Source organism: Podarcis pityusensis (assembly GCF_964106645.2).
Source record: "Podarcis pityusensis genome assembly, chromosome: 9".
Lineage (NCBI taxonomy): Eukaryota > Metazoa > Chordata > Lepidosauria > Squamata > Lacertidae > Podarcis > Podarcis pityusensis.
Window position 1 is genome coordinate 48,819,878 of NC_138034.1, and position 25,175 is coordinate 48,845,052.

The 25,175-nt window shown below is 43.8% G+C and overlaps 1 protein-coding gene across 4 annotated transcripts in view; it reads left to right on the plus strand.

Annotated features, from left to right (window-relative positions):
• Window positions 1-6,021: 6,021 nt before the first annotated feature.
• The window catches only part of SMIM43 (small integral membrane protein 43), a 243,752-nt gene continuing 224,598 nt past the window's right edge, over window positions 6,022-25,175 (plus strand). Inside the window, exons 1-2 of one of the 4 annotated variants that reach the window (XM_081022145.1) lie at window positions 6,022-6,464; window positions 11,867-13,650. In XM_081022145.1, the coding sequence (XP_080878271.1) occupies window positions 6,134-6,319 (186 nt within the window). In that variant the 5' untranslated portion in view covers window positions 6,022-6,133 and the 3' untranslated portion in view covers window positions 6,320-6,464; window positions 11,867-13,650. Of the gene's footprint in view, window positions 6,465-11,375; window positions 11,498-11,810; window positions 13,651-25,175 lie in introns of those variants that run through there. The other 3 variants (XR_013990803.1, XR_013990804.1, XR_013990805.1) reach the window with 3 other exon arrangements.

Genomic DNA, 25,175 nt, shown 5'->3' on the forward strand with positions numbered 1-25,175 from the left:
TTGCTGCTGTGTTTCTACAAAATCGCACCAGGGATCCCTCTATGAGATGAATGTGGGATTGCTCCTTTTGATGTGCGATAGTATCTATCAAGTCTTTTCAAAGAAATGCCTGCTGTGATCAGAAATTCCAGGAGCACTTACCTTAATAAGTGTCAACAGGAAGCTAATTACTGAATGCATGTAGCAGTGAAGTGTGGTACAAAAGTATGACAAGATTCAAGATCTTTCCTAATACATTGCTAGGGTTATTTGGTGAGGAGCACTGAAATATGCATAGCGCTCAACTGCTGTAGCATACAGGTGCTCATTTAGCCCTTTCAGAGAAGGATGGTTGAGCTTGAGGCTATCTGCTTCTTGTTTGTGACATTTGAAGCTGCATATGTAATTCTTGCATGTAGCATACGTCTTTCTTGGATAATGCTCCTTGGGACATTCAAAAGGAGGTGATCCATGCCTATTGAACCAAACGTACACAAGTAGCATGTGAAAGTACAAGCAGAAGAAGAAAGGCAAAAGAGTTAAAAGATAATGCTTGCCCCTGCTTGTTGGCATCTGTCTGTCTTGGGAGACAGTGGAGTGCACCTCCAGGGGTAAATTCAAACTGTGTTAGCAGCACCAAAGTGACCTCTCAGGGACACAGGCCTGGACAGTGTGTATGTGGGTTCTGGGCTGCTCAGAAGACAAGACCCCCACCACAAGGATATATATGTAGTCCAATCCTATGTGGCTTTACTCAGTATGACTCACTGTGGAACTATCTCCCTGATAACTGTCCATTTGATTTTCACCCCTGGAGACATAATAAATTGAAATCCTGTGTACCATAGTGGGACTTTCTTCCAAGGAAACCTGCATAAGATTCTGCCTTAGTTGTAAAGCCTCATCCATTAGCTCATAGTGCAGGTGTTATATTTTTCAGGCTACAATCTTCACTTACCTGGGAGCTGGCCCAATTTCACACATTGGGATTTACTTCTGAGTAGACATGTATAGGATTGTGCTATAAGTCTTGCTATTTATATCTCCTGCTTCTACTTTTCCATCCTACCTGTATCCTTTTGATTTGATATGTATAAATAGCATCCTCTTAAATGTTCCAACAAGTTTTAAGCGAGAAATTAAGCATTGCCTGCAATCCTAAATATACTTACTTGAAAGTAAATCTCATTGAACCTAACAGGAGTTGCCACCAAATAATTCTATGGCTGTTATGGTCTTCATTGTTTTGAATGCAGGAGGGAAATGTTTGAAACTGGAAATGCAATGATGAGATTTTTTTACAATACCTGACAAATGATGTTGGAATTGAGTTGCTGGCATCTAAGGTATTACATAAGATGACCGAGAAGAAAATGATAACCATTCCTGAACTACCAGATGCACATCCATGGCAAAATTAATGTTTTATTGGGTAAATGGAATAGTTAAAGAAAATACTATTTTCACCTGGCTCCAGCACCTTTGATTTTCTGAGCTAATAAAAAATCTAGTTACAGGTAGGTAGCTGTGTTGGTCTGCCATAGTTGAAACAAAATTCCTTCCAGTAGCACCTTAGAGACCAACTAAGTTTGTTATTGGTGTGCACGCACACGAAAGCTCATACCAATAACAAACCTAGTTGGTCTCTAAGGTGCTACTGGAAGGAATTTAATAAAAAATCTGTTTTATTCTGCTTCTGGTTTCCTTATTTATTATCACATCTTCCATACTGGTTAGTTACTTACGTACCATTCCATGCTGCAGGAAATATATGCACAACACAGACTGACATAGCATGATACGTGAAAATAAAAGACTAAGTAAAAGTATTGTCCTTATTCTGTGAGGACCAGACCTGTCACTAGACAACCTGTACACCAGTAAGAGTTTCAGGATGGCCTCCTGCAGGAAAACAGAAATGGGGGAAGAAATATTCACTGTGGTCATTGAAAAATGTTCATATGACTGCCAACTGTTGCTGATGACTGTGAAAAACTTTCAATTTAAAGCTGAATCTATATGTTCATATAACTCTTTCATACATATTGATTATAAAGTCAGAATGAGCAGGTGCTTTTTCACGGAAAAAGAGATAATCAGACAAGTGAAATTGCTTCCATTTATTTAGTGAACTGAATTAAGATACAGCTTATCACCCTGATACAGCAAGGATGATCTGTTTGCACAGGAAAGTCAATGAGTTACTGGCACCTACTGCACTATTGATTTTTAAGCTGAATAAATTAGGTTAGGATTCAGAACTTGTCTAGCTCCATGGTAATGTCTCCTGAAAACTCCTTAATAACAGTTGCCTCAGCACTACTCTAGTCTGTCTCCACATGGGAAATGGGATGGCCTACACGGTCTATTTTAAGTTCCCAGTACAGTATTCAAAAAGGGGCTGGATGGCACCCTGCCTTGAAATTGATATTGTTACATGCCAGCCCAATCTCCGAGCGATGCAAGATCACAGGGGTTCCAGGCATGCTTACCCAGGTTCTGTGTTTCCTTTTAGAAATGGGGCACAGCTGAGACTGTGTTGTCTTTATTGATCAAACTATCCATTCATGTTTTACGATCAAGCCATTAAACTGTTCATTAATTGAGCATGTTTTCATTTAGGCAGGCTTAGCTGATACGTTTTGTTGTCCTTGGGCTCTGGTTAAGAAGCCATTTTTACTTGCATCATCTATTGTGTTCGTGCATTCCCTGACTTACAGCTCTCAGCAAGAGCTAGTTTTGCTGGAGAGCCACCTGGGGAGAGAATGGTAGGTTGTGCAGGTCAGCATCGGGAACAGAGAATATATAAAGGAATATATAAAGGAAGGGAAGTAGGATGCAAGAGGCTTCATATTTCCTTTCTCACCTTGCCTTAGCTATGTTACTTCCACTGCAGGATCTTAAGAGGCACAGCTTCCTAAAGCGCAAATTACTAGGTGAAAAGGATGAAAAGGAACAAGTATTAACACCAGTGAGAGGTTTAGCTCCAGGGAGAGCAAAAACAATGCCACACCTGAAGAAGTGTAATAATAATAATAATAATAATAATAATAATAATAATAATAATATATTTATATCCCACCCATCTGGCTGGGTTTCCCCAGCCACTCTGGGCGGCTCCCAATAGAATATTAAAAACATGATAAATACATCAAACATTAAAAACTTCCCTAAACAGGGCTGCCTTCAGATGTTTTAGAAAAGCCAGACAGTTGTTTATTTCCTTGACATCTGATGGGAGGGCATTCCACAGGGCGGGTACCACTACCAAGAAGGCCCTCTGCCGGTTATCTGAATATCGCAGCTGAAAATGCACACACAGCTGAAGCCAAGTCTGCAGATGCACTTTGATGACCTGAAACATTAAACATATATGAATACAATATATACGTACCTTAGTTCTAGACAGTGGTGTTTGGTGCCCCTTGGGAATGGTGGTGCAGAAAGCAGGGGTGTCAGTGGTAGGTGGAGCTAACAGCAGGAACAGCCATAATCAATGACAAGCAAAGCCAACTCATTCTAGTTTTATCCCAATCCATCATCCTGCCAATCAACTCAGGCTAAGGAGGAGGAAGCTGACAGCCAAGGCCACCCACTGGACTGGTTGTAAGTAAGCAGGCAGAGGCTGTTGAGGGCAGACTGAGGTTGATGGGGCATTGCCCCATTTGAACTAACAGATCAGCCTCTGACATGATTGGGGGCTTCCCAGGGACAGCTAATAGACCACCGTGTGAAACAGGATTCTGAACTGAATGGCCTATTGGCCTGATCCTTCTAATGTTCTTACAATGCAGAGTTCAGTAGCACACGCATTGTGTTGCTGAGTCATGCAACAGTGTGGAGTAATAAGAGCGCTGAACTATGACTTGGGAGACCAGGGTCTGACTCCTCATTCAGCCATGAAGCTCACTGGGTGACTTTGGGTGAGTCACTGACTTTTAGCTTAATTTACATCACAGGGTTGTTGCGAGGATAAAATGGGGAGGGGAGAACCATGTACTCCAACTGGAGCTCCTTGGAAGAATGTGTGGTATATAAATGTAATAAATCATTGTCATCATTGTCAAATTAGCACCAGAGTGATGGACTCCTGGACCACAGATCCCTGCCATGCTAATGTTGTAGGCACAGATGTTAGTGATTCAGACAATATGTGCTGCCGAGCATATGGGACCCCTGCATGATGTTTAAATCTGGCCTTACCCTTTGTGGTGAAAGTGTCCTATGTGACATTTTTTAAATTGTGCATTCATTTTCATTTGTTTGCAGAGGAGCTAGACAACATTGAATCAGGTGTTTTCCCACACTTTCCAGTTACTGCCCTAACCTAGAGACTGCCAGATGTTAGGCTATAACTGTCCAGATAGGGGCACAGCTGGGCCACCAGCCGAAGCTGATGGAAGCCACTCCGTGCCACTGAGGCCACCTGAGGGATTCAAGTGACAGCAAAGCATCCAGGAGTCACCCCCCCAGCTGCGTACCTGCTGCTTCAGAGGGAGAGCAACCTTCCATCCATCAGCCAACAGTTCCATCCATCACCCACTAACAGTTCCCCAGTCTTATCTGCACTGAGCTTCAATTTCTTGGTAAAGAACGCATCCAAAGCATGAGGAACCTGCCTCTTAACCACTCTAATTGTGAGTACCAAACAGTGGTCAAAAGATGCACTATCACACACATTTCCTTGGAAGCAAGTGACCCCCATTGTGCTTAGCAGAGCTTCCTTGTGAAATCAAACAGGACCATGGGCATAGCCAGGATTTATTGCCGGGGGGGGGGGGGGGAGGCTTTATGTGAGGGTTGGGGCAGAACCGAGTTATCTATGACCCAATTGGTAAGTTAAAGGTAAAGATAAAGGGACTCCTGACCATTAGGTCCAGTCGTGACCGACACTGGGGTTGCGTTGCTCATCTCGCTTTATTGGCCGAGGGAGCCGGCGTACAGCTTCCGGGTCATGTGGCCAGTATGACTAAGCCACTTCTGGTGAACCAGAGCAGTGCACGGAAACGCCGTTTACCTTCCCGCCGGAGCGGTACCTATTTATCTACTTGCCCTTTGACGTGCTTTCGAACTGCTAGGTTGGCAGAAGCTGGGACCAAACAACAGGAGCTCACCCCGTCGCGGGGATTCGAACAGCTGACCTTCTGATCAGCAAGTCCTAGGCTCTGTGGTTTAACCCACAGCGCCACCCGCATCCCTTAATTGGTAAGTTAGTTAAGTATTATTATTCATTTACTTGATTGGAGGGCACCTGCCCCCCCCCGACCACGCCCATGAACAGCCCTGGGCTGCAAGATTCCCAAAAGGTCATGAAGAGTGTGCTGCCTGATCTCAAGGACGCACACCCTGTTCCTCCCCTTGCAGTGCTATGCAACGCGAGCTCTGCAGCTGTATATGTTGGGATGACTTTTCTTTCCCCCCCAGACGAGTTTATCCGGTGGGCAAAAACTTCAGCGCCACCTTCGACGCAGACCAGGCCAGGGACAACAATGGCGCGATGATTTCTTTTCTCCCTGTAATTGAAACGGCCTCATTCGGAGGCAGAAATCGTCACCCTCCCTTGGCTCTGTTAGCTCCCGGGGCTCAGGCCTTTTGTTCCTTTGCACTTCATTCAGGAACCAGCTTCCCTCCCTCCCTCCCTTCCTAGAGGTCGCCCTGCTCCCCTCCTTCCCTCTCTCTTCCCCGGGCAGCTCTTCGCGCCACCGTTTTGGAGACTCCAAGATTCCTCTCGCCTCCAAGTCTGATGTTCCTCGTTCGCCTGCTTGCTTTGGCTTCTGCTGTCGGGGCGGCGGTGGAAACCGGCCGCTCTCTCGCTCTCTCCCGGGGGAATTCCCTTCCGAGCAGCCGCCGCTGCCCCCGGACCCAGACCGGATTCTTCTTCGGACGGTCCCGACCTTGCCAAGGGACATGATGTGGCCAGGAGCAGCGAATCGGCGAGGCGACGGCGCTTGCCAGGGCGGCTGAATGTCCCGATCCCGCCACCAAAACACACAAACAAACACAGACACACACACAGACACACAGACACAGACACACACACACACACACACACACACACACACACACACACACACACGCCGCCTCCCCGGAGTCCGGAGCAGGGCAGTTAGTGACTGATGGGAACCTGTAGGCGAGGAGCAGCAGCGGCAGCAGCATGGAGTGGGAATTCAACTTGCTCCTCTACCTGGCGCTTTTCTTCCTCTTGCTCTTCCTGCTCTTCCTGCTGCTCTTCGGGGTCATCAAGCAGCTCAAGAACTCCGTGGCCAGCACGGCGGGCGGCCAGCCCGGGAGACACTCCTTGCGCGAGCCCTGGGGCTTCTTCCGAGAGCAAGCCCTGTGAGCGAGCCCCGCGCCGGGGGGAAAGGGCCGCTGCGCCGCTCCGGCTCTAGGGGGCGCTGCGGAGGACCGCTCAGGCCACGACGCCACCGCCTGGTATCCACCCCCCCTCCATCCCACCGGTGGGGAGATACGGAGCCAAGACACAGGTGGGTTTCAGGGTTTCATCTATTTATTTAAATTTTAAAGCAGAACCTAAATGGCAAATGATAGCTCAGTCCGCAGAGCATGGGATTTTTAGTCTCAGGGTCGTGGCTTCGAGCCCTAGATTCCTGCATTGCAGGGGGTTGGACTAGATGACCCTCAGGGTCCCTTCCAACTCCACAATTCTGTGGGCCTGCGGCCAAGCCTGTCTCCCGGCTCCCATCCTCCATGCACATTGGCTATACAGTGGTACCTCGGGTTACAGATGCTTCAGGTTACAGACTCCGCTAACCCAGAAATTGTACCTCGGGTTAATAACTTTGCTTCAAGATGAGAACAGAAATCGCGCAGTGGGAGGCCCCATTAGCTAAAGTGGTACTTCAGGTTAAGAACAGACCTCCAGAACGAATTAAGTTCTTAACCCGAGGTACCACTGTACTGGCATAGGCTGATGGGAGTTGGAGTCCAGCAACGTCTGCAGTGGGTTACTGACATAGTGGCATAGGAGCCAACTCGTTGGGGCTGAGGGGGCTTCGTGCCCCAATAAAATATTTGAGGGGGCTGCCCCCCCAAAGTTGATGGGCATTGCCATTCAAATAGTGTGCGTGCAGCACGTCATGTGATCAATTATGTGGGGTGGGGCTTACCTCCCCCCCCTATTTTATTTGAGTTGGCACCCTTGCTGAGCAGTGCTTAGATATGGGGAAGGCTGATCCTTCAAAGGCATGTTACATGCTCTCCCAAGTCAAGTTGTTGGTGGAACCATCGGCCGTCACAACAGAACTTGCTTCCTCATGTCAGTTTCCTACCTGTGAAATGGGGCAAGTAGCATCCTACCTAAAAAAAAAAGTTGCTGTGCAATTTGTTTTTTAAGTTTACCGGCAGCAGTAGAAATCTGTATACCAGTTCCATCGGTATGCTAGAGCCATTCTTTAGTTACATCATTTAAATTGGCTTTCGTAACTTATCTCTTTTCTGGCCTAGCAAATCTCTTGGCAAAGATAATTCTGAATCAAGTCACAATTTAAGTAAAGTGATTGACCTGACTGAGAAAACTATTTGACATAACAGCTGGGAAAGTGGCAGGGAAAATTCTGAACAGACTACATAAGTAATGTATGTGAGGTGTTTTAAACACTCAAAAGTAGATTGCATTGACTAAATGTTTCCATTGCTGCATTCTCTAAATCATACTGCTCACCAATTAAAAACCTAACAATTCCTCATCTCTTTTGTTCTGTTTTCCATCCATTCCTAGTTTTAACTGTTTCGTTTTTGTGGCATCATCCATACATGCAATACTTCAATGATGTGACTACTTTCTGCATTGGCTTGACCCTGAGGTGCACTTCATGATAGCGTAGGTCAAAATGGGTCGCTTGCATGTTCCTTTGCAACATGTTCATCTGTTTAGCTTTCCTGTCACAGCACACATGCCATCTTATCATTCATTTCCTTAATCCAGTATAGCACGGACGGCTAGCATATGTGATCCTTAGCCAACCCTGAGCTGCAGGTGGTTGCATACAGTGGTGGGGCCTCATGCGCACTCTCATGCGCACCTCTTGCGTGAACATCCACCACACAGAACACACATGAATGTAGACAAGACCCCCTTTGAGCATTATTTCCTCTCCATGTAGTGATGACTGGGGAGGGCTAATATGTATCCCTATCATCACAGTGGGCTCTGCCCACTCTAGTATCTTTTATATTTCAGTCTTTGATGCTGCCACCAAAATTGATGGGGTCTTGGCAGGAGAAAAGGAAAAAAATGCTTGGGGGTGGCTAGATCAGATCCCTGACCTGGTGGTTAATCATTCCTGCTGTACAGCTGTGACCTTGCTCATAGCCAGGAGATGAGCACACCAATGCCAAACTTAGAAGAGTTTTCATCAAATATGGAAGCACTCTGCTACACTGCTTTTCTCATTAGAAAAGTTGAAAAGATTACAGCTTCCTGTCACTATTAGACATGATTAACTTTGAGCTTGGCTAAAGGGTTCAGCCTCTGAACTTCTTTCCACTTCACTACAGAATCATTATAGCCCACCCACAAAAAGCTGCACCAACACAAGTGAGGCCCAAAGAACATCTGATTTTTTATTTTTTTTATTTGTATTTCAGAAGTTCTTCATGTCTCTGACTGTTGTTGCTGTGTTTTTTTGTTTCGTGGGTGCCCTTGTAAAGAAGCTCAGAACTGCAGAGTCTGTGGATTTGAATCGAGATAATTTTCAGAGGGTGTGTAGGGATTTCTTGCGTCTGTCTGCAGTTTGGAGAGGAGCAGACGTAACAGGTCGGAGGCTAACAGTTGTTTGGGAGAGAAAAAATTGCATGCATGGTTAAGTGGTTTCATCTGTATGCTGCAAATGGCTCTTGACCACTCTTAATCTTTGAAAGTTATGACTGGACTGTTAATCTTGTGTAAGGAAGCTTGTAGCCAAGTTTGGATAATGAGCTCAGTGGCTGCATTCTGACAATCACAATTTGCACCTCGGTAATTTGTAAGTAACTCAGCAGCTCTCATCAAGTGTCAAGCCTTATAGAAGAAATCAGTTACCCAATTCTTCCCAAATTTTCCCTGTGCATCCCACCACAATTTTCAGCACCAGCTATCAAGAGAGGATTGGGTGACCCATTTCTTCCATAAAGTTTGAGACCTGGTGATGATAGCTGCACTTGGGTTTGGCATGTAATTACTGAGGTGCAAATGTTATCTAGACAACATTGTAAGAAATATCCTGCTTTCCTAAATGTGTGATTCCTATCGTTTCAGGGGTCGATTCAATCTGGTCCCTGTGGTAGTATATGTCCTAGGGTAAAATCCTAAAAAACAACAACCTTGGTCGGCCCTCATGCATGTTCATTTCATCAAATCTGGCCCTCTTGGGCACTCCTGCTATAGTGCATCCAAAACCTGTCTGGTGCATCTAGGGTAACTTAAAACATATATGAGCAGAGATACACTGTTGACCAGTGAACAGGCTCGTAACCTTGAATGTGGAAAACCTGGTTTTCAATGCCAGCTCTGCAATGGATTCACCGACTGGCCTCCAGCAATTCACTGAGAAATCTCTAAAATGGAAAGTGATACAACATCATAGGGTACCTCTTAAAAACATAACAGAGCTTTGTTTGGCTGGACCCAAGCAATCATAAGTAATATAGACAGTTAAGTAGGCCCAGGGCTTTTTTTTCAACTGGAACTCAGTTCTGGCACCTTTCAGGTGGGTGCCATTGCTATTCTAAGAGGTGTTCATGCTGAGTTCCGGCACTTCTTTTTCTAGAAAAATAGCTCTGAGTAGGCCAGTAGGCCAATTTTGGACCAGAGGTAGCCATATGAATGATGCAAATGAAGTATTTAAATCTGAGGGAATCCCCAAATATGTCGCTATTTCAGACCTTCAAGGCTGCTGACCAGACCTAACCACAGTTCTTTATTGTGGAAATAATGAATCAAAAGATACCTAAAGTATAAGTTGTGATGGTTTATGGCCAACTAGACCGTAAAAAGCAAAATGACTGCCAACCTGAATAGATGCCCCCGTGTTTCTGGGCTGTTCTGGGTAATGGAAGGTTCAGTTGAATTCACTGTTCAGTTTTAATGCTTTTGCCTAGGAGATGCTATGTGCTGTTATCAGCTGCTAATTACTAGAACAATATTGATCAAATATAGGGAAAAGAGATAAAAACAAAAGGGATAAGGGGGCTTGGCTAACTGACAAATAAATGGAATATGATGACAAGATTTAGAAAAGCATGAGTGTTGTTAGGGACCCAGCTAGTTATCAGATCTAATTCCCATTTTCTCAAGATAAATTTTGGTGAATTGATTTAATTTTAGATCATGCCCAAGTTGCCTAGCAGGATCCTGATGGCGCCTCACAGAACAATACTAATATTATAATATCTTATTCAAGGCTTCTTGTTTCTTTTTTACTTTCTGATCAACCACTTCTTGCTACTGGAAACAACAACAATTGAAGGAATAGCAATTTCAATGAGGGATTTTGCAAACCATTCCCATATGGCTACCTTGGGGCTGGCTGTAAAGGATCCACGGGATCATACTTGATGTTATATAGTACCCATTTTACCTGCCCTATTGTATTTATAGTTGAGGTGGTTAAAGAAAGCCAGGTGTATTACACTTGATTAAAGGGTGACAGAGGGATTGCAATCTTTATTTCTGAAAGCTGAGCTGGAGAACCAGTCAACAGTTTCAGACTAATTATATGTACAGTGGTACCTCGGGTTACGGACGCTTCGGGTTACAGACTCCGCTAACCCAGAAATAGTACCTCGGGTTAAGAACTTTGCTTCAGGATGAGAACAGAAATCGTGCAGCAGTGGTGCAGCGGCAGTGGGAGGCCCCATTTGCTAAAGTGGTACCTCAGGTTAAGAACAGTTTCAGGTTAAGAACGGACCTCCAGAATGAATTAAGTTCTTAACCTGAGGTACCACTGTATTTGGGAGACTGAAGTTGCTGACGTTGTGTGGCCCCAGCCGCCTCAATTGCTCTGTCAAAGCAGTGCATGTGGGGCTTGTCCGCACTTGTGCCATGCCTAGAAAGCACATGACTGAATGGTTTTCTGCTTGATTTGTGCTTTCTAGGCATGAGTTCAAGCGGTTTCCACCTTGCTCTGCTCCTTTCCAAGGGAAAACCCGCTCTTTAGTAACAAATCGGAACAAATAGCAACCTGAGTAAATACATGAAGCACTGTTTGATTGAGTGCTAAAGAGTGGTTTTCCTTAGGGGGAAAGCAATGGGATGATGAGTTTGGATTTGATATCCCACTTTATCACTACCCAAAGCAGTCTCAAAGCGGCTAACATTCTCCTTTCCCTTCCTCCCCCACAGCAAACACTCTGTGAGGTGAGTGAGGCTGAGAGACTTCAGAGAAGTGTGACTAGCCCAAGGTCACCCAGCAGCTGCATGTGGAGGAGCGGAGACACGAACCCGGTTCATCAGATTACGAGTCTACTGCTCTTAACCACTACACCACACTGGCTCTCACTGGGATGAGAGGAAGTGTGGGTAAGCTCTTGGTCTCTCTATTGAGGGGATTAAATTCATTCTAGCCTGTCAAACATTACTGATTCAGCCCTGATTTAGCAGAGAGAAAGGGAGAGGCATGGGGGGGGGTATGGTAAGCCCCACCCTGCATAATTGATGACAAGATGATACACATGCACACCATTTGAATGGCAATGCCCATCAACTTTGGGTGGCCATGGCCTCCTCAAGTATTTTATTTGGGGAGCAAAGGGACCCTGGCCCCTAGGGGTTGGCTCCTATGAAGATGCAAAGCACACTCATTCATTCACTGTCTCTCTCTCTCTTTCTCTAGAAATCTAACCTGAAGTTTGCAGAGTGACCAACCTGATATGTCTTGTTTACTTTCAGTGTGCTGCTAATCTACAAAAGACATGGTGTCAATGATTTGCTCAGTTGAGATGGACTCCCCTGTGCCACTAGGCATTAGGACAGGAATGCCATATCACTTGTCCTGGAACATAATAAGACTATGCTCTTTAGAGAAAGGCAATCTGGTTGAAAAGGCAGCTGTGCTTGGAGACTGGACAAGTCGTGGAGTCAACCAATAATGGCCATGCAACGTAGCAAAACTGAATGTGTTTTAGTGGTGAACTGCAACCTGTGTTTTAAAATGCCTGTCATGTTCTTTGTCTTTTTCTTATTTGCCATAAATAGCCCATAAATTGTCAGCCCATAAATAGCCTTTCTCCTTGGGAGTGTGTCCATGAGAGTGGCTGAGTGGCAGGCATCTCTTTAGATCGCAACATAAACAAGACTACAAATGCATCATACAGCAGTAACTTGGTATTCATCCATCTCCTCCCACCACCCAACTTCGTTTCTTTTGTTTTGCAAATGAAATTTGTACTCTCTTGTGATTTATGTTTTTGGTCTTTCTGGAAACACTGAACTGAAAGGATAACACTTATAACAAGATTAAAGGCTACTGACCTTCATCACTGATGGTGAAAAGAACAGAAATCCTTATTTAATAATTATTCTAAAAGACACATTAAGCCAGAACATCAATCATCTACTCTGCAGAGCTTACAATGACTTTAAACTACCATCCTGTAGTGTTTCATAAACACAATCAGGCAGCTTTTGTGTTATTGAATATGCTAGCTGTTTTATGATACTCTATATGTCAAATGCCCAGTTCCCATCATACTCAAGGATCATCATAAAATCCACCATGGGACTATATAGGCAGAGGAGAGAGTAAGGTAAAGTAAAGGGACCCCTGACCATTAGGTCCAGTTGTGATCGACTCTGGGGTTGTGGCGCTCATCTCGCTTTATTGGCCGAGGGAGCCGGTGTACAGCTTCCTGGTCATGTGGCCAGCATGACTAAGCCACTTCTGGCAAACCAGAGCAGCGCACGGAAATGCTGTTTACCTTCCCACCGGAGTGGTACCTATTTATCTACTTGCACTTTGACGTGCTTTCGAATTGCTAGGTTGGCAGGAGCAGGGACCGAGCAACGGGAGTTCACCCCGTTATGGGGATTTGAACTGCTGACCTTCTGATTGGCAAGTCCTAGGCTCTGTGGTTTAACCCACAGCGCCACCCATGTGGGTTAAAGTCTAGTAGCAATACATAATTGACCTGTGTGCCAGGGATACCTGGCATGTGCCCTTCAGATGTAGCTGGACAACTCCTAGTATCCCTGACTATTGGCCATGCTGGCTAGGGCTGATGGCTGTTTGAATAATGATGATACTGATAACAATTTTATTATTTGTACCACTTGACTGGGTTGCCCCCAGCTTGTGGAGGGTACTAAATGGGCTACCTCTTCTGTGTTCCCTTCCCCCAGTAATGACTTTTCTGGTAAAGGGGGCCTGTTTTAGGTGAATATACTGAAATTCTAAGAACACACCTCTGTGCAAAAGCTGGTCAAGGCTATAATTCACATTCCATTAAATTAAGCAGAGAAACTTCCATTGGGTTATAGAGGAGCTGCGAAAGCGTCTTATGAATGTTTGTCTTTTTTGTATTGTTTTTTAAAAATAAGTTTGTGTTCTTGATACAAAGTCTTGTGAATTGTCATAACGTGTGCCTTCCTGTAAACACGAATAAAAATCCACAGTGGTGTGTGTGTGTGTGTGTGTATATATACAGTATATATAAAGCAGCCTTAAGTTGCCATCATCTAGTGATTGTGTTTCATGCTCTGTTGTGTCAGCATTAATTGTTAGGCTTAACTGCCTGTTTTGTGATCAGTTTATTACCGTCAATTAATGAGAAAAGCAGTTATCTTTCCCCAAAATTCTTTATTAAGAGCATAAGAAAAGTTGTGCTGGATCAGAGCAGTGGCTCATCTTCCCAGCATCGTGTTTTCACAGTGGCCAACCAGATGCCAATGGGAGGCCCACAAGCAGTGCCTGAGGACAACAGCACTCACTCCTTATGCAGTTCCCAGCAACTGGCCTCTGACTGTGGAGCTAGACCAAAACCATTGTGGTTAGTAGCCATAGATAGCCTATACCTCTGTGAATTTGTCCAGTTATCTTTTAAAGCCATCCAAATTGATGGCCAGCACTGTGTCTTGTGAGTGCAAATTCCATAGTTTAACTATGAGGTGAAGAACTAGTTTATTTTATCTTTCCTGAATCTTTCAACATTCAGCTTCGTTGGATATCCACCAGTTCTAGTGTTCTGAGTGAGGAAGAAAAACTTATCTCTATCTGCTTTCTCCTCCCATGTATTATTTTATACACTTCTGCCATGTCACCTCTTACGTACCTTTTCTCTAAACTAAAAAGTCCCAAATGAGGTAACTTTCCCACATATGGGAGTTTCTCCAGCCTCTTTTGGACCAACAATTGTGTATGGACATAGCCAGCTAAACAAGAAAGGATCTCAAGGTCATAGATGTCCATGCAACAAGTGGATGAAAAAGCTTGTGAAAAAGATTAGGGGTCTTTTCCTCAGTAAGCAGTTGAAGATTACACAATCATTTCCAAGAGAAAGTGGAATAATTTGGGGGGAATAATGGGTGGGATTCACCTAACAAGCTCCACCAATGGAAGTCGTGCACAAGAGTTTCCACTTGCGCAATGGCACTTCCTCCCCTCTGTCCTCCCATGCCTCTGAAATTGACTTTGCAGGGTGGGAGAACGCCCCCCAGGACAGTTTGCCAGGGGGAGAGGGAATCATTCCACCTGACAAGCTGATTAACTTGCAGAGATGAAACATTTGTAAGAGTGTGATGTTGAATTCCACCCAGTTGATCAACCACTAAGGAAAGTAGACCATATCTCGTAAGTTTTGATCAAACAATTGCAGAAACCATTTTGTTGTTGTTGTTGTTTAGTCGTTTAGTCGTGCCCGACTCTTCGTGACCCCATGGACCAGAGCACGCCCGGCACTCCTGTCTTCCACGGCCTCCCGCAGTTTGCTCAAACTCATGTTGGTAGCTTCGAGAATACTATCCAACCGTCTCATCCTCTATCGTCCCCTTCTCCTTGTGCCCTCAATCTTTCCCAACATCAGGGTCTTTTCCAGGGAGTCTTCTCATGGGGTGGCCAAAGTATTGGAGTCTCAGCTTCAGGACCTGTCCTTCCAGTGAGCACTCAGGGCTGATTTCCTTAAGAATGGATAGGTTTGATCTTCTTGCAGTCCATGGGACTCTCAAGAATAACTCAGAGAAGCTATGAACTATGCCGAGCAGGAACCTTTTACATTACTGCAAACATCAAATGCTACAACAGAGCAGCTCTGTGATAGAGAAGGAGGTGGGAAACCAACCAACCAACCAACCAACCAACCAACCAACCCTTCAGAGTAGCCACAGCAGAAGTTTTTAGAAGGGAACTTTACTGGTTATGGATAGGTATGAATTTCTGCTCATACAAGTAAGTATATCGTAATCAATGAGATCCCAAGTTCCTGTAAAGGCAAAATGTACATTTGTCTTGCCCTGCCCACTGCCAGGTTGTAGAGAAAGGAACCTGGCCCTGAATCTGAAAAAGGTTATTCATCCTGATTTACAGGCTCACAGTAGCCCTTGCAGGGGATAGGGGCTCTGTAATTGTACCATGGGGTTGTGTGTCTGGCCTCCACATGGGGGCACCAACTTTCTATGAATGATTCTTCTACACATATCTGGCTTTAGTTGTTTTATTCAGGCATTATACAGTGGTACTGACGCTTCAGATTACAGACTCTGCTAACCCAGAAATAGTACCTCGGGTTAATAATTTTGTTTCAGGATGAGAACAGAAATCATGCTGTGGCGGCAGCAGGAGGCCCCATTAGCTAAAGTGGCACCTCAGGTTAAGAACAGTTTCAGGTTAAGAACAGATCTCCAGAACGAATTAAGTTATTAAACTGAGGTACCACTGTACTTGTTGACATTTAAGAAAAATAAAGTTTAAGTACTATGAATGCAAAGGAGGGAAAACAAAATAACAAATAAACTAAAACCAAAACATAAACAGCACAGCTGATTAACCCTGATAGGTAGCTGTAAGGAGACAGGAAATTCTCTCAGGCAGAAACCTCTGTGTTCTGTGCACTTCCCTTTGGAACCCTGGCCAATGTGTGGAGAAGTGCAGAGTGATTGCAGACAACGCTGTTCATGAAATGATCCATGCCTTTACAGCTAAGAATGAAACAAAAGGTTCCATTCATGAAATAAGTTGCTTGCTTATATAGCAACATGTGATGCTCTGAGGCAAAAATCACATTTAATGTTGTAATACCATTGTGGAGTTAATTCAGTTTACATAGCTTTCGGTCACATAATCAGTGAAAGTGATAAAGTCTGCAGAGAAATTTGCTGGTCACATCAGGGAGAAATTTTAACAGGGAGAAATGTAAAGTATTGCACTTGGGCAAAAAAAATGAGAGGCACAAATACAAGATGGGGGACACCTGGCTTGAGAGCAGTACATGTGAAAAGGATCTAGGAGTCTTGGTTGACCACAAACTTGACATGAGCCAACAGTGTGACGCGGCAGCTAAAAAAGCCAAAGCAATTCTGGGCTGCATCAATAGGAGTATAGCATCTAGATCAAGGGAAGTAATAGTGCCACTGTATTCTGCTCTGGTCAGACCTCACCTGGAGTACTGTGTCCAGTTCTGGGCACCACAGTTCAAGAAGGACATTGACAAACTGGAACGTGTCCAGAGGAGGGCAACCAAAATGGTCAAAGGCCTGGGAACGATGCCTTATGAGGAACGGCTAAGGGAGCTGGGCATGTTTAGCCTGGAGAAGAGGAGGTTAAGGGGTGATATGATAGCCATGTTCAAATATATAAAAGGATGTCACATAGAGGAGGGAGAAAGGTTGTTTTCTGCTGCTCCAGAGAAGCGGACACGGAGCAATGGATCCAAACTACAAGAAAGAAGATTCCACCTAAACATTAGGAAGAACTTCCTGACAGTAAGAGCTGTTCGACAGTGGAATTTGCTGCCAAGGAGTGTGGTGGAGTCTCCTTCTTTGGAGGTCTTTAAGCAGAGGCTTGACAACCATATGTCAGGAGTGCTCTGATGGTGTTCCTGCTTGGCAGGGGGTTGGACTCGATGGCCCTTGTGGTCTCTTCCAACTCTATGATTCTATGATTCTATGATTCTATGATCAGCCTCTTACATCACTTGATGTATTCCATCAGTATTGTCGCTCTTGTTTGTGGATGTGAAGCTTAAGAGTTAAACACCACGAGTTGTTATTATCTGTCATGAATTTTCTCTGGTGACATTCCTTAGGGGAGACATTATCAGTTGCTGCTGCTGTTCCTTATTCCATTATGGCTGCTAAATTGGTCACTATTATCTCACTATATCATTTCAATGCTTCATCGCTCCTCTTCTGCTTATTTCTTAAAGCCTCCTCAAGAAATAATAAAAATAAAACCCCTTGGCCCAGTGTGCATCTCCAAGCTTCTCTAGCTGGGTGATTGTTTATGAGACACACTTCTTTCCCTATTGGAATGTGAGTGATATTTCTACATGTGCCTTGATTATCTTCAATGAATCTATGTATGGGAGCTTTGTGAAGTTTTGCTAATACTATCCAGAAAGAGAGAGAAATCTCCAGACGGAACACACTGCGTCAAGCCAATTAAGCAGACTCTGCTGGACCATAAAAGGAAAGAGAAACAGACCATAGCTATTTGCTTTCTCTTTGGTGTTAATTATCTCGAGATATTGAATACTGGGTCCTAGAGACGTTTAAATGATCCTTGTAATTGGGGTATGGATTCAGACCATTATAATTTTTCAGGTTCGTTTGCTCTGTTCTTTCTGCTTGATGTTTCCCTTTCATGTTCCCTTTCTGGCTTCTCTTCTTCAGGGCCCAGACACCGCTGTTATGAATTCTTAATATTGGCAATAGATACAAACCACATCCCGATGACTAGAGAAGTTAATGTAAATGAGAACTTGGGTTCAATTATACTGGGTAGTGTTCTAAGAGCAGGTCAATTCTCTGCATGTTTACTTGGAAGTGAAATTTGCTGCGCTCAATGGAGTTTACACCCAGAGGTGCCAGCTTGCGAGGGCAATTGGGGGCTGTCGATGCACACAATGTCAGGATGTCGGGAGGAGCTGGGTGTGGAGCTGAACGCAGTGACAGCACAGCTTCAACGGCTGGCTCCTCTCCCTCCTACCATACCCACATCACTGGAAAAGCTCATCCTCCGGTCGAGTCCTCCAATGATGATTAACGTCCTGGGCCTCTGATAAGGCTCCAGGCACGTTCCCTCATTACACAGAGTATCCAGCAGCAGGGAAGGACGAGAAAATATGAGCTACATTGCAAAGAGTTTTAATTCTAGTTACGCAGACAGAAAAGAAACATCCTCTCTCTGTGAAAGCAGAGAGCAACTGAACAACAAAGGAACAGGAAACCAGTAACATCACATCCGTCTCCTGTCTTCCTTTTTTTTGGGAATTATTTTTTATTCATTTTACAATACAAAAATATAAAAACACATAACACAATTTTTCACAAATACATTTTTTGGAGTTCCCTCAGCTCTTCTGCAAATCCTCCGTTTTAGTCCTTCTTCCACATTTCTTAATCTAATATTGCCTTTTATTAAAAACCTCCTCCCTCTTATTCCCTTTTTTACAATATTTCTAATATTATTTTCACAGAGCCTCTTGCAAACCTACAAACGTTAATTGTTCATCGCAAATACTTTCCAAATAGTCTACAAATTTACTCCAGTCTTCAGTGAATCTGTGGTCTCGTAGGCCTCGGATCCTTCCTGTTAGTTTATCAATTTCTGCGTATTCCATTAACTTCATTCTCCATTCTTCCATGGACGGTAATTCTTCTTGTTTCCATTTTTGGGCTAGCAGTATTCTTGCCGCTGTTACTGCGTATAAAAAAAGCTTATAATCTTTTCTATTTATTTCATTTCCTACCATTCCTAACAAAAATGCCTCTGGTTTCTTAACAAATGTATATTTCAACATTTTTTTCAATTCATTATATATCATTTCCCAGAAGCCTTTCACCTTCTTACATTCCCACCACATATGATAAAAAGTCCCTTCCTTTTCTTTACATTTCCAACATTTATTGCACACTTTATACATTCTTGCTAACTTCACTGGTGTTATATACCATCTATATACCACTTTCATAACATTTTCTTTTAACGCAGTACAGGCCGTAAATTTTAACCTTTCGTTCCATAGTTTTATCCATTCATATAACTGTATATTATATCCAAAATCTCTAGCCCAATGAATCATAACCGATTTAATTTCTTCATCTTTAGTATACCATTCTAGCAGCAATTTATACATCTTCGATAAAATTTTAAATTCATTATTCAATATCTCTATTTGAAAGTTCGATTCTTTTTCAACATAACCTTTTTCTTTTAGTTCTTTTTTAAACATTTCATTAACCTGATAATAGACTTATTATAAGTTATTGTAAGTTTAAGTTAAGTCTGCTGCAACTGGATTTCTTATAGACAGTGCCAATCTTGAATGTATTGGATTTGTGACCATTATGCTCCTTTGCCTTCAGTAGCGGTAATGCTCTGCTGGATGAAATACAATTGCCTCTGGTCTATTTTGGGGAGATACTGCAACTTAAGTTTAAGTTTTTACTTTGCTAACTATATGCTGGAATCTGCTCTGGATCAATACTGAGTAGAATTCCATGACAGTCCTGAGTACAGTGGTACCTTGGGTTACAGTCGCTTCCGGTTACAGACACTTCAGGTTACAGACTCCACTAACCTGGAAGTAGTACCTCGGGTTAAGAACTTTGCTTCAGGATGAGAATAGAAATCGCGCAGCGGCGGCATGGTGGCAGCGGGAGGCCCTATTAGCTAAAGTGTTACCTCAGGTTAAGAACAGTTTCAGGTTAAGAACGGACCTCCAGAACGAATTAAGTTCTTAACCCAGGGTACCACTGTCCCAGATGTCACCAGAGCCTGCCTGGAATTTAATAAGAAAACTGTACCCATGTGACCCCTAAAAAGTTCTTCACTATTTTACAATTTTATAGAACAATGTTTTAAAAATATATAGGACTATTTTGAGGGCTAGTCTTTTGTGTTTTTGCTTCTGTTTGGTGTTGTCCCCTTTTACCTGTTACAGAGTTTTTCTGCACCAAACTTTACAATACTGTAAAGTTGTGGCAGCGGCCATGAATTGAAGGGGTGTAGAGTCCAGCATAAGTGTTCTGCTCCCCTATGCCACCACCATCATGCCTACAAGTGCTCCATTCCATCAATTCTGCTGATGTACCATTCGCAGAGGAATGGCTCTGTGAGCTGAATGGGGCATTCCATCAGCATCTCTCTCATGGTGGTGTTGCATCCGCCATTCTGCTGGCACAGCACGGCTTCCTCCATATACTATCAGCCCTTAGTTGTGGATCATCAGTGTATGATTGCAGCCTTAGAGGTGCTATTTTCGGGGCGGGATTTCTGCAAATGGACTGACTGAGGAAAAGTTTCATTGTGGTTATCTGGAAAATACAGATTCACTGATTCATTCAAGCTTCATCCCACACAAAGTCACACCACGAATTCTTCTTCAACATGTCCCGGTCTATGATTTGCTCTTTCCAGACCTCTTCATAGTCTTCCCCTTCGCTGTGCTTGATCTCTTCTGCTGTGCAATTCATGTTTACATTCGGTCAAAACGGAATGTAATTAATTCAAATGGATGTAACTAATTCAAATGGACATTATGTAGCTCTGGATTCGATCATGGTACTACTTGAACATGTCAACTTTGGAAATATGCTGTGTAATCTCCATTGGACAAAGTATTCCATTCAGCTGGACCTCAGCATGTCTTACTTTCTCTGGATCAGGGCTGCGGGAAAACACAAGTGGGTGCTTCAAGCTGCCCATGACGGAATGTCACAGGGTAAACATCCCCAAGGCAGAAGTCTTTAAAGTACTGGTATGTGTATTGCTAATTCTAGCATAAAGAGTTGCACAACAACTCATGTGAAGGTTTATACCTTCTGATTCATAGCTTCCACACTACATAAACACACCAGTGGCACAGCACTGCTTGTTGGTGCCCGGGGCGAGTGCATGTGTGTACCAGGCCAGGGCAGAGTGCACTTGCCCAGCCCTCGCCCTCGCAGCTTGGCAGATGGGGGGGGCAGGACACAGAGGGTGCTCTTGGCAAGGGCAGGACATAGGATGCTCTTCACCCTCCTCTCTCATCAAGCCCCCGCCTCTGGAGCCAGTCAAGGCATGGGGAACTTTGTGGGGGCATCTGGTCCACCCCCCCCCCCGAATTCTGTGCCTGGGGCCTTGGCTATACCCATACTATACCACTGAAACATGCACAAAGAGTTTGTAATTGTGGAGGTCTACTGTGCCATGGAAAAATTAGGTCGGATGTGGAATCCAGTCTAATTCAAATGGATATTATTTAGTGATAACTCACCTGCCCCCCACACCCAATAAAAGATCATAATTATGAGGCAAACATTGAAAGTACAATATGGTTGGATGCTAGCTGGCTGATTATCTCAATTGGAATTATTTGCATGGTGTTTCCCACATTTTAGGATATTCCCTGTCCCTTCCTCAACCCATACTATCTGTAAGAGACAAATATTGGATATTAGCTGGTCTGATGCTAATACAGTGGTACCTCGGGTTAAGTACTTAATTTGTTCCGGGGGGTCTGTTCTTAACTTGAAACTGTTCTTAACCTGAAGCACCACTTTAGCTAATGGGGCCTCCTGCTGCTGCCACGCTGCCGGAGCACGATTTCTGTTCTCATCCTGAAGCAAAGTTCTTAACCTGAGGTACTATTTCTGGGTTAGCAAAGTCTGTAACCTGAAGCGTATGTAACCTGAAGCGTATGTAACCCGAGGTACCACTGTATACAGGATGAAGATACAGGCTAAGTATATAGGGCCACCCTGCAATCCCAATTAGTGATTGAACAGTGGTGCTTTGATGAAATCCATACTCCTCACATAAAAATCAAGCCACTCCTTGACTTTTTCAGCCAAATCAAGTATAGCCTTCTAAAACCAGTAGCTAAGGGATCAGAATTTGAACACTGGATGTGGCATATGCCTTGCACTCTGGTCATTATTTTTTCTTTTTCTCCAGTATTTTTCTTTGCATTTCTTCCAATTAAGGGCCTTTGCGGCCTGCGCTTCTTCTGTTTCAGAAACTTACTTCATGTTCTTCCTGTAATGTAATTCCCCCTCCCTCCAGGAGCTAGATGAAATGACATGAGGGTTGGAGAAAGGATGAGCATTTTCCCTGTAAGATAACTACAAAGTCAAGTGTTGTTATAGTAGGGTGGTGTTTTTCCCCCCATTAGCATTCCGCTTCAACACCAGGGATCACATGAGAATTCAAGCATCTTCCGATACGTCCATTTGTAATTTAAAATGAAATATGATCTCCCACAAAATACTTTTTTACTGGGCCTCAAAATAGCATTTCCCGCTTTCTGATTAAGTATGGCAGATGGGAAAAGAATCAGCCCCCTTTCACAAACAATCACAATTACCCTAGGGATAAAGCATCTTTGACTTCTGGTATATACAATATCAAAATACACATGTAATCTTTCTGCCCATCATTCTAAAATGAAGCTGTCATATTGCTTAGTGCTCACTGCAAAATAGCTATTAGGCTTGTGGAGAAAGCAATTCTCATTCCATGGAAGTTAACTGTAAAGAAGTCGCATAACACTATAATCAGAGCTTATTGAGCTGCCATTGGAACCCATGACTCTCTTGACATGGATTGGAAATGGGGCTGGTCCTCCTATTAGACAGAGAAAGATGGCTCCCTCAGACAGTTGATTCTGGGTGTCAGGAAAGGGTGAAAATTGTCCAGTTATTTAATGTATTAAATATTGTAATTTTACTCTCAGACAGAAGCAGGTGTGGATATGTTTTTCCCTCAGGTGCCAAAATAACTTGATTAGCCTTGGATTACGCTGCCCATTGACTTAAATGCTGCCGTTTGCTTTTCCACTTCAGGCAGCAAAATGTCTTGAGCAGGCCATGGTTGAAAATAGGTTGATTGCACAAACTACTGTCCTTCACCCAACTTATTTTATTTATCTATAAAATTTGTGCACCGCCTTTCATCCGAAGATCACGGGGTGGTTAAAAACATAAAAATATGAAATGAAAACACAAAACACATACTATAACAAAAACAAAACAACAACTGCACTCCAACAGACACATTTAAAAGGTTGTACAATGTTAACCAGCTAAATACCTAGAGCCTAAATATATGTAATGAAGGTACCAGGCGAGCCTCCTTAGGGAGAGCATAACACAGACTTCTTCTGTATCCTCCTATAGTAGCCATAACATTAAAGTCCATAACATTAAAGTTCTGAGCTCGTTTGCGACAGAACCATGAGTATGGTCCTGGCTTCTAGTGTATATGATAGTCTCTTCCTTCCTGTCTCTCTTACCTCCTCTCTCTTCTTGTGGCTCAAATTCCTTTCCTGGACTTACAGCCCCCAGTTGCCTCTTCCACCTGCCCTGTTTGTGCTTGATGGGTGGGTGAATCAGTTCATTTTTGTTTCTTTTAGGTTCACCTTCTTCCAGTCTGAAGTTCTTCACATTTCCACATCAGTATGTGAGTGCTTTTTTTTATAAAAAAAGACACTCATGAAATTAATCAGTATATACTTTCTCCTAATACTGTATACATATTTTTGTATGAAATTTGCCAAATCTACACATTTTTGTAAAGCAAATTCCCCAGATATAAAGCAAATTTGTTTGTTATTTTCAGTAACAGATGCATTTCAATGCACACTTCACCCTAGTATATGCATTCTGGAGAAAGGCACTGTGAAATTCAGAGAAGTGAGAATTTTGAATGGCGACGTTTCAGTTTGTGTATTGTTTGGGAAGTGTGACTTAGGTAGTTTCACCTTTAAAAATGAACTGAATTTAATTTGTTTTCCACCCCTACCCTCAAGAGAGATGCTTTGCCTGTACTGTACTGTGCTTTGGAGCCATCACCAACCTGAAGCATACTCATATATCATTCTGAACACGTTACAGCAAGAAACACAGGAGTCCCCTTGGTACATCCATTCTACTCTGTGCTGGTTTGTGCTAATGCTAACACTGTAACAGAAACTCAAATACCAGTGAGAGTGCATAGGAAGCTGCTTTATACTAATCAGACTGCTGCTCCATCTAGCTGAGGGCTGCCTACATTGACCGCAGGGTTTCAGGCAGGACTCTTTCGCAGCTCTGCCTGGGATTGGGCATGGGACCTTTTGCATGCAGAGTATCATGTGCACTACCACTGAGCTATGGCCCATCTCCAGAGTTTTTATACCATTTCTATTGTGACAAAAGTTGCACACCACTGACAAAAGTTGCACACCACTGAGCCAGTGTGGTGTAGTGGTTAAGAGCGGTGGACTCATAATCTGGTGAACCGAGTTCGCGTCTCTGCTCCTCCACATGCAGCTGCTGGGTGACCTTGGGCTAGTCACACTTCTCTGAAGTCTCTCAGCCCCACTCGCCTCACAGAGTGTTTGTTGTGGGGGAGGAAGGGAAATGAGCATGTTAGCCGCTTTGAGACTCCTTAGGGTAGTGATAAAGCAGGATATCAAATCCAAACTCTTCTTCTTCTTCTCCTCCTCTCTCTGCTGAGTGGTAGCAGGATTCCAGGGGGTTCCTTTGAGAATCAAGACTTGGTGGAGGTTGTCGTAGCTTTAAGAAATATGATTTGTTCACATATTTACACCTGAGTTTGGATGGAGTCCTGTTCTTACAGTATGGTCATCTCAAGAGGGGCTTGTTCCCCTTGGCAGTGCAACTCTGGAGCCCAAGACATCTCTCCCAACCTCCTTTCAACCAAAGATGGATCTCAGTCTTTGTTTCAGCTATGCCAAGCCTCATGCCAAAGGCCCCAAACTCTTTCTATGGCATCACGCCCAGTTGCCCTGGCAACCCTGTTCACGCTTCAGGGCAAGGAGGTTATTATTATAAGAGCAGTTCTCTTGCATTGCCAATGCCCCTCAATGACCCTGAATTGTTTCTTAGCGGCCCTAGTTCGGCCAGGTTGTATTGCATAGGCTAGCCCAGGAATTCCTCTTCGTGATACAGTGGTACCTTGGCTCCCGAACACCTTGGCTCCTGAACAATTCAGCTCCTGAATGCCGCAAACCCAGAAGTAAGTGTTCTGGTTTGCGAACGTTTTTCAGAAGTCGGACGTTCAACA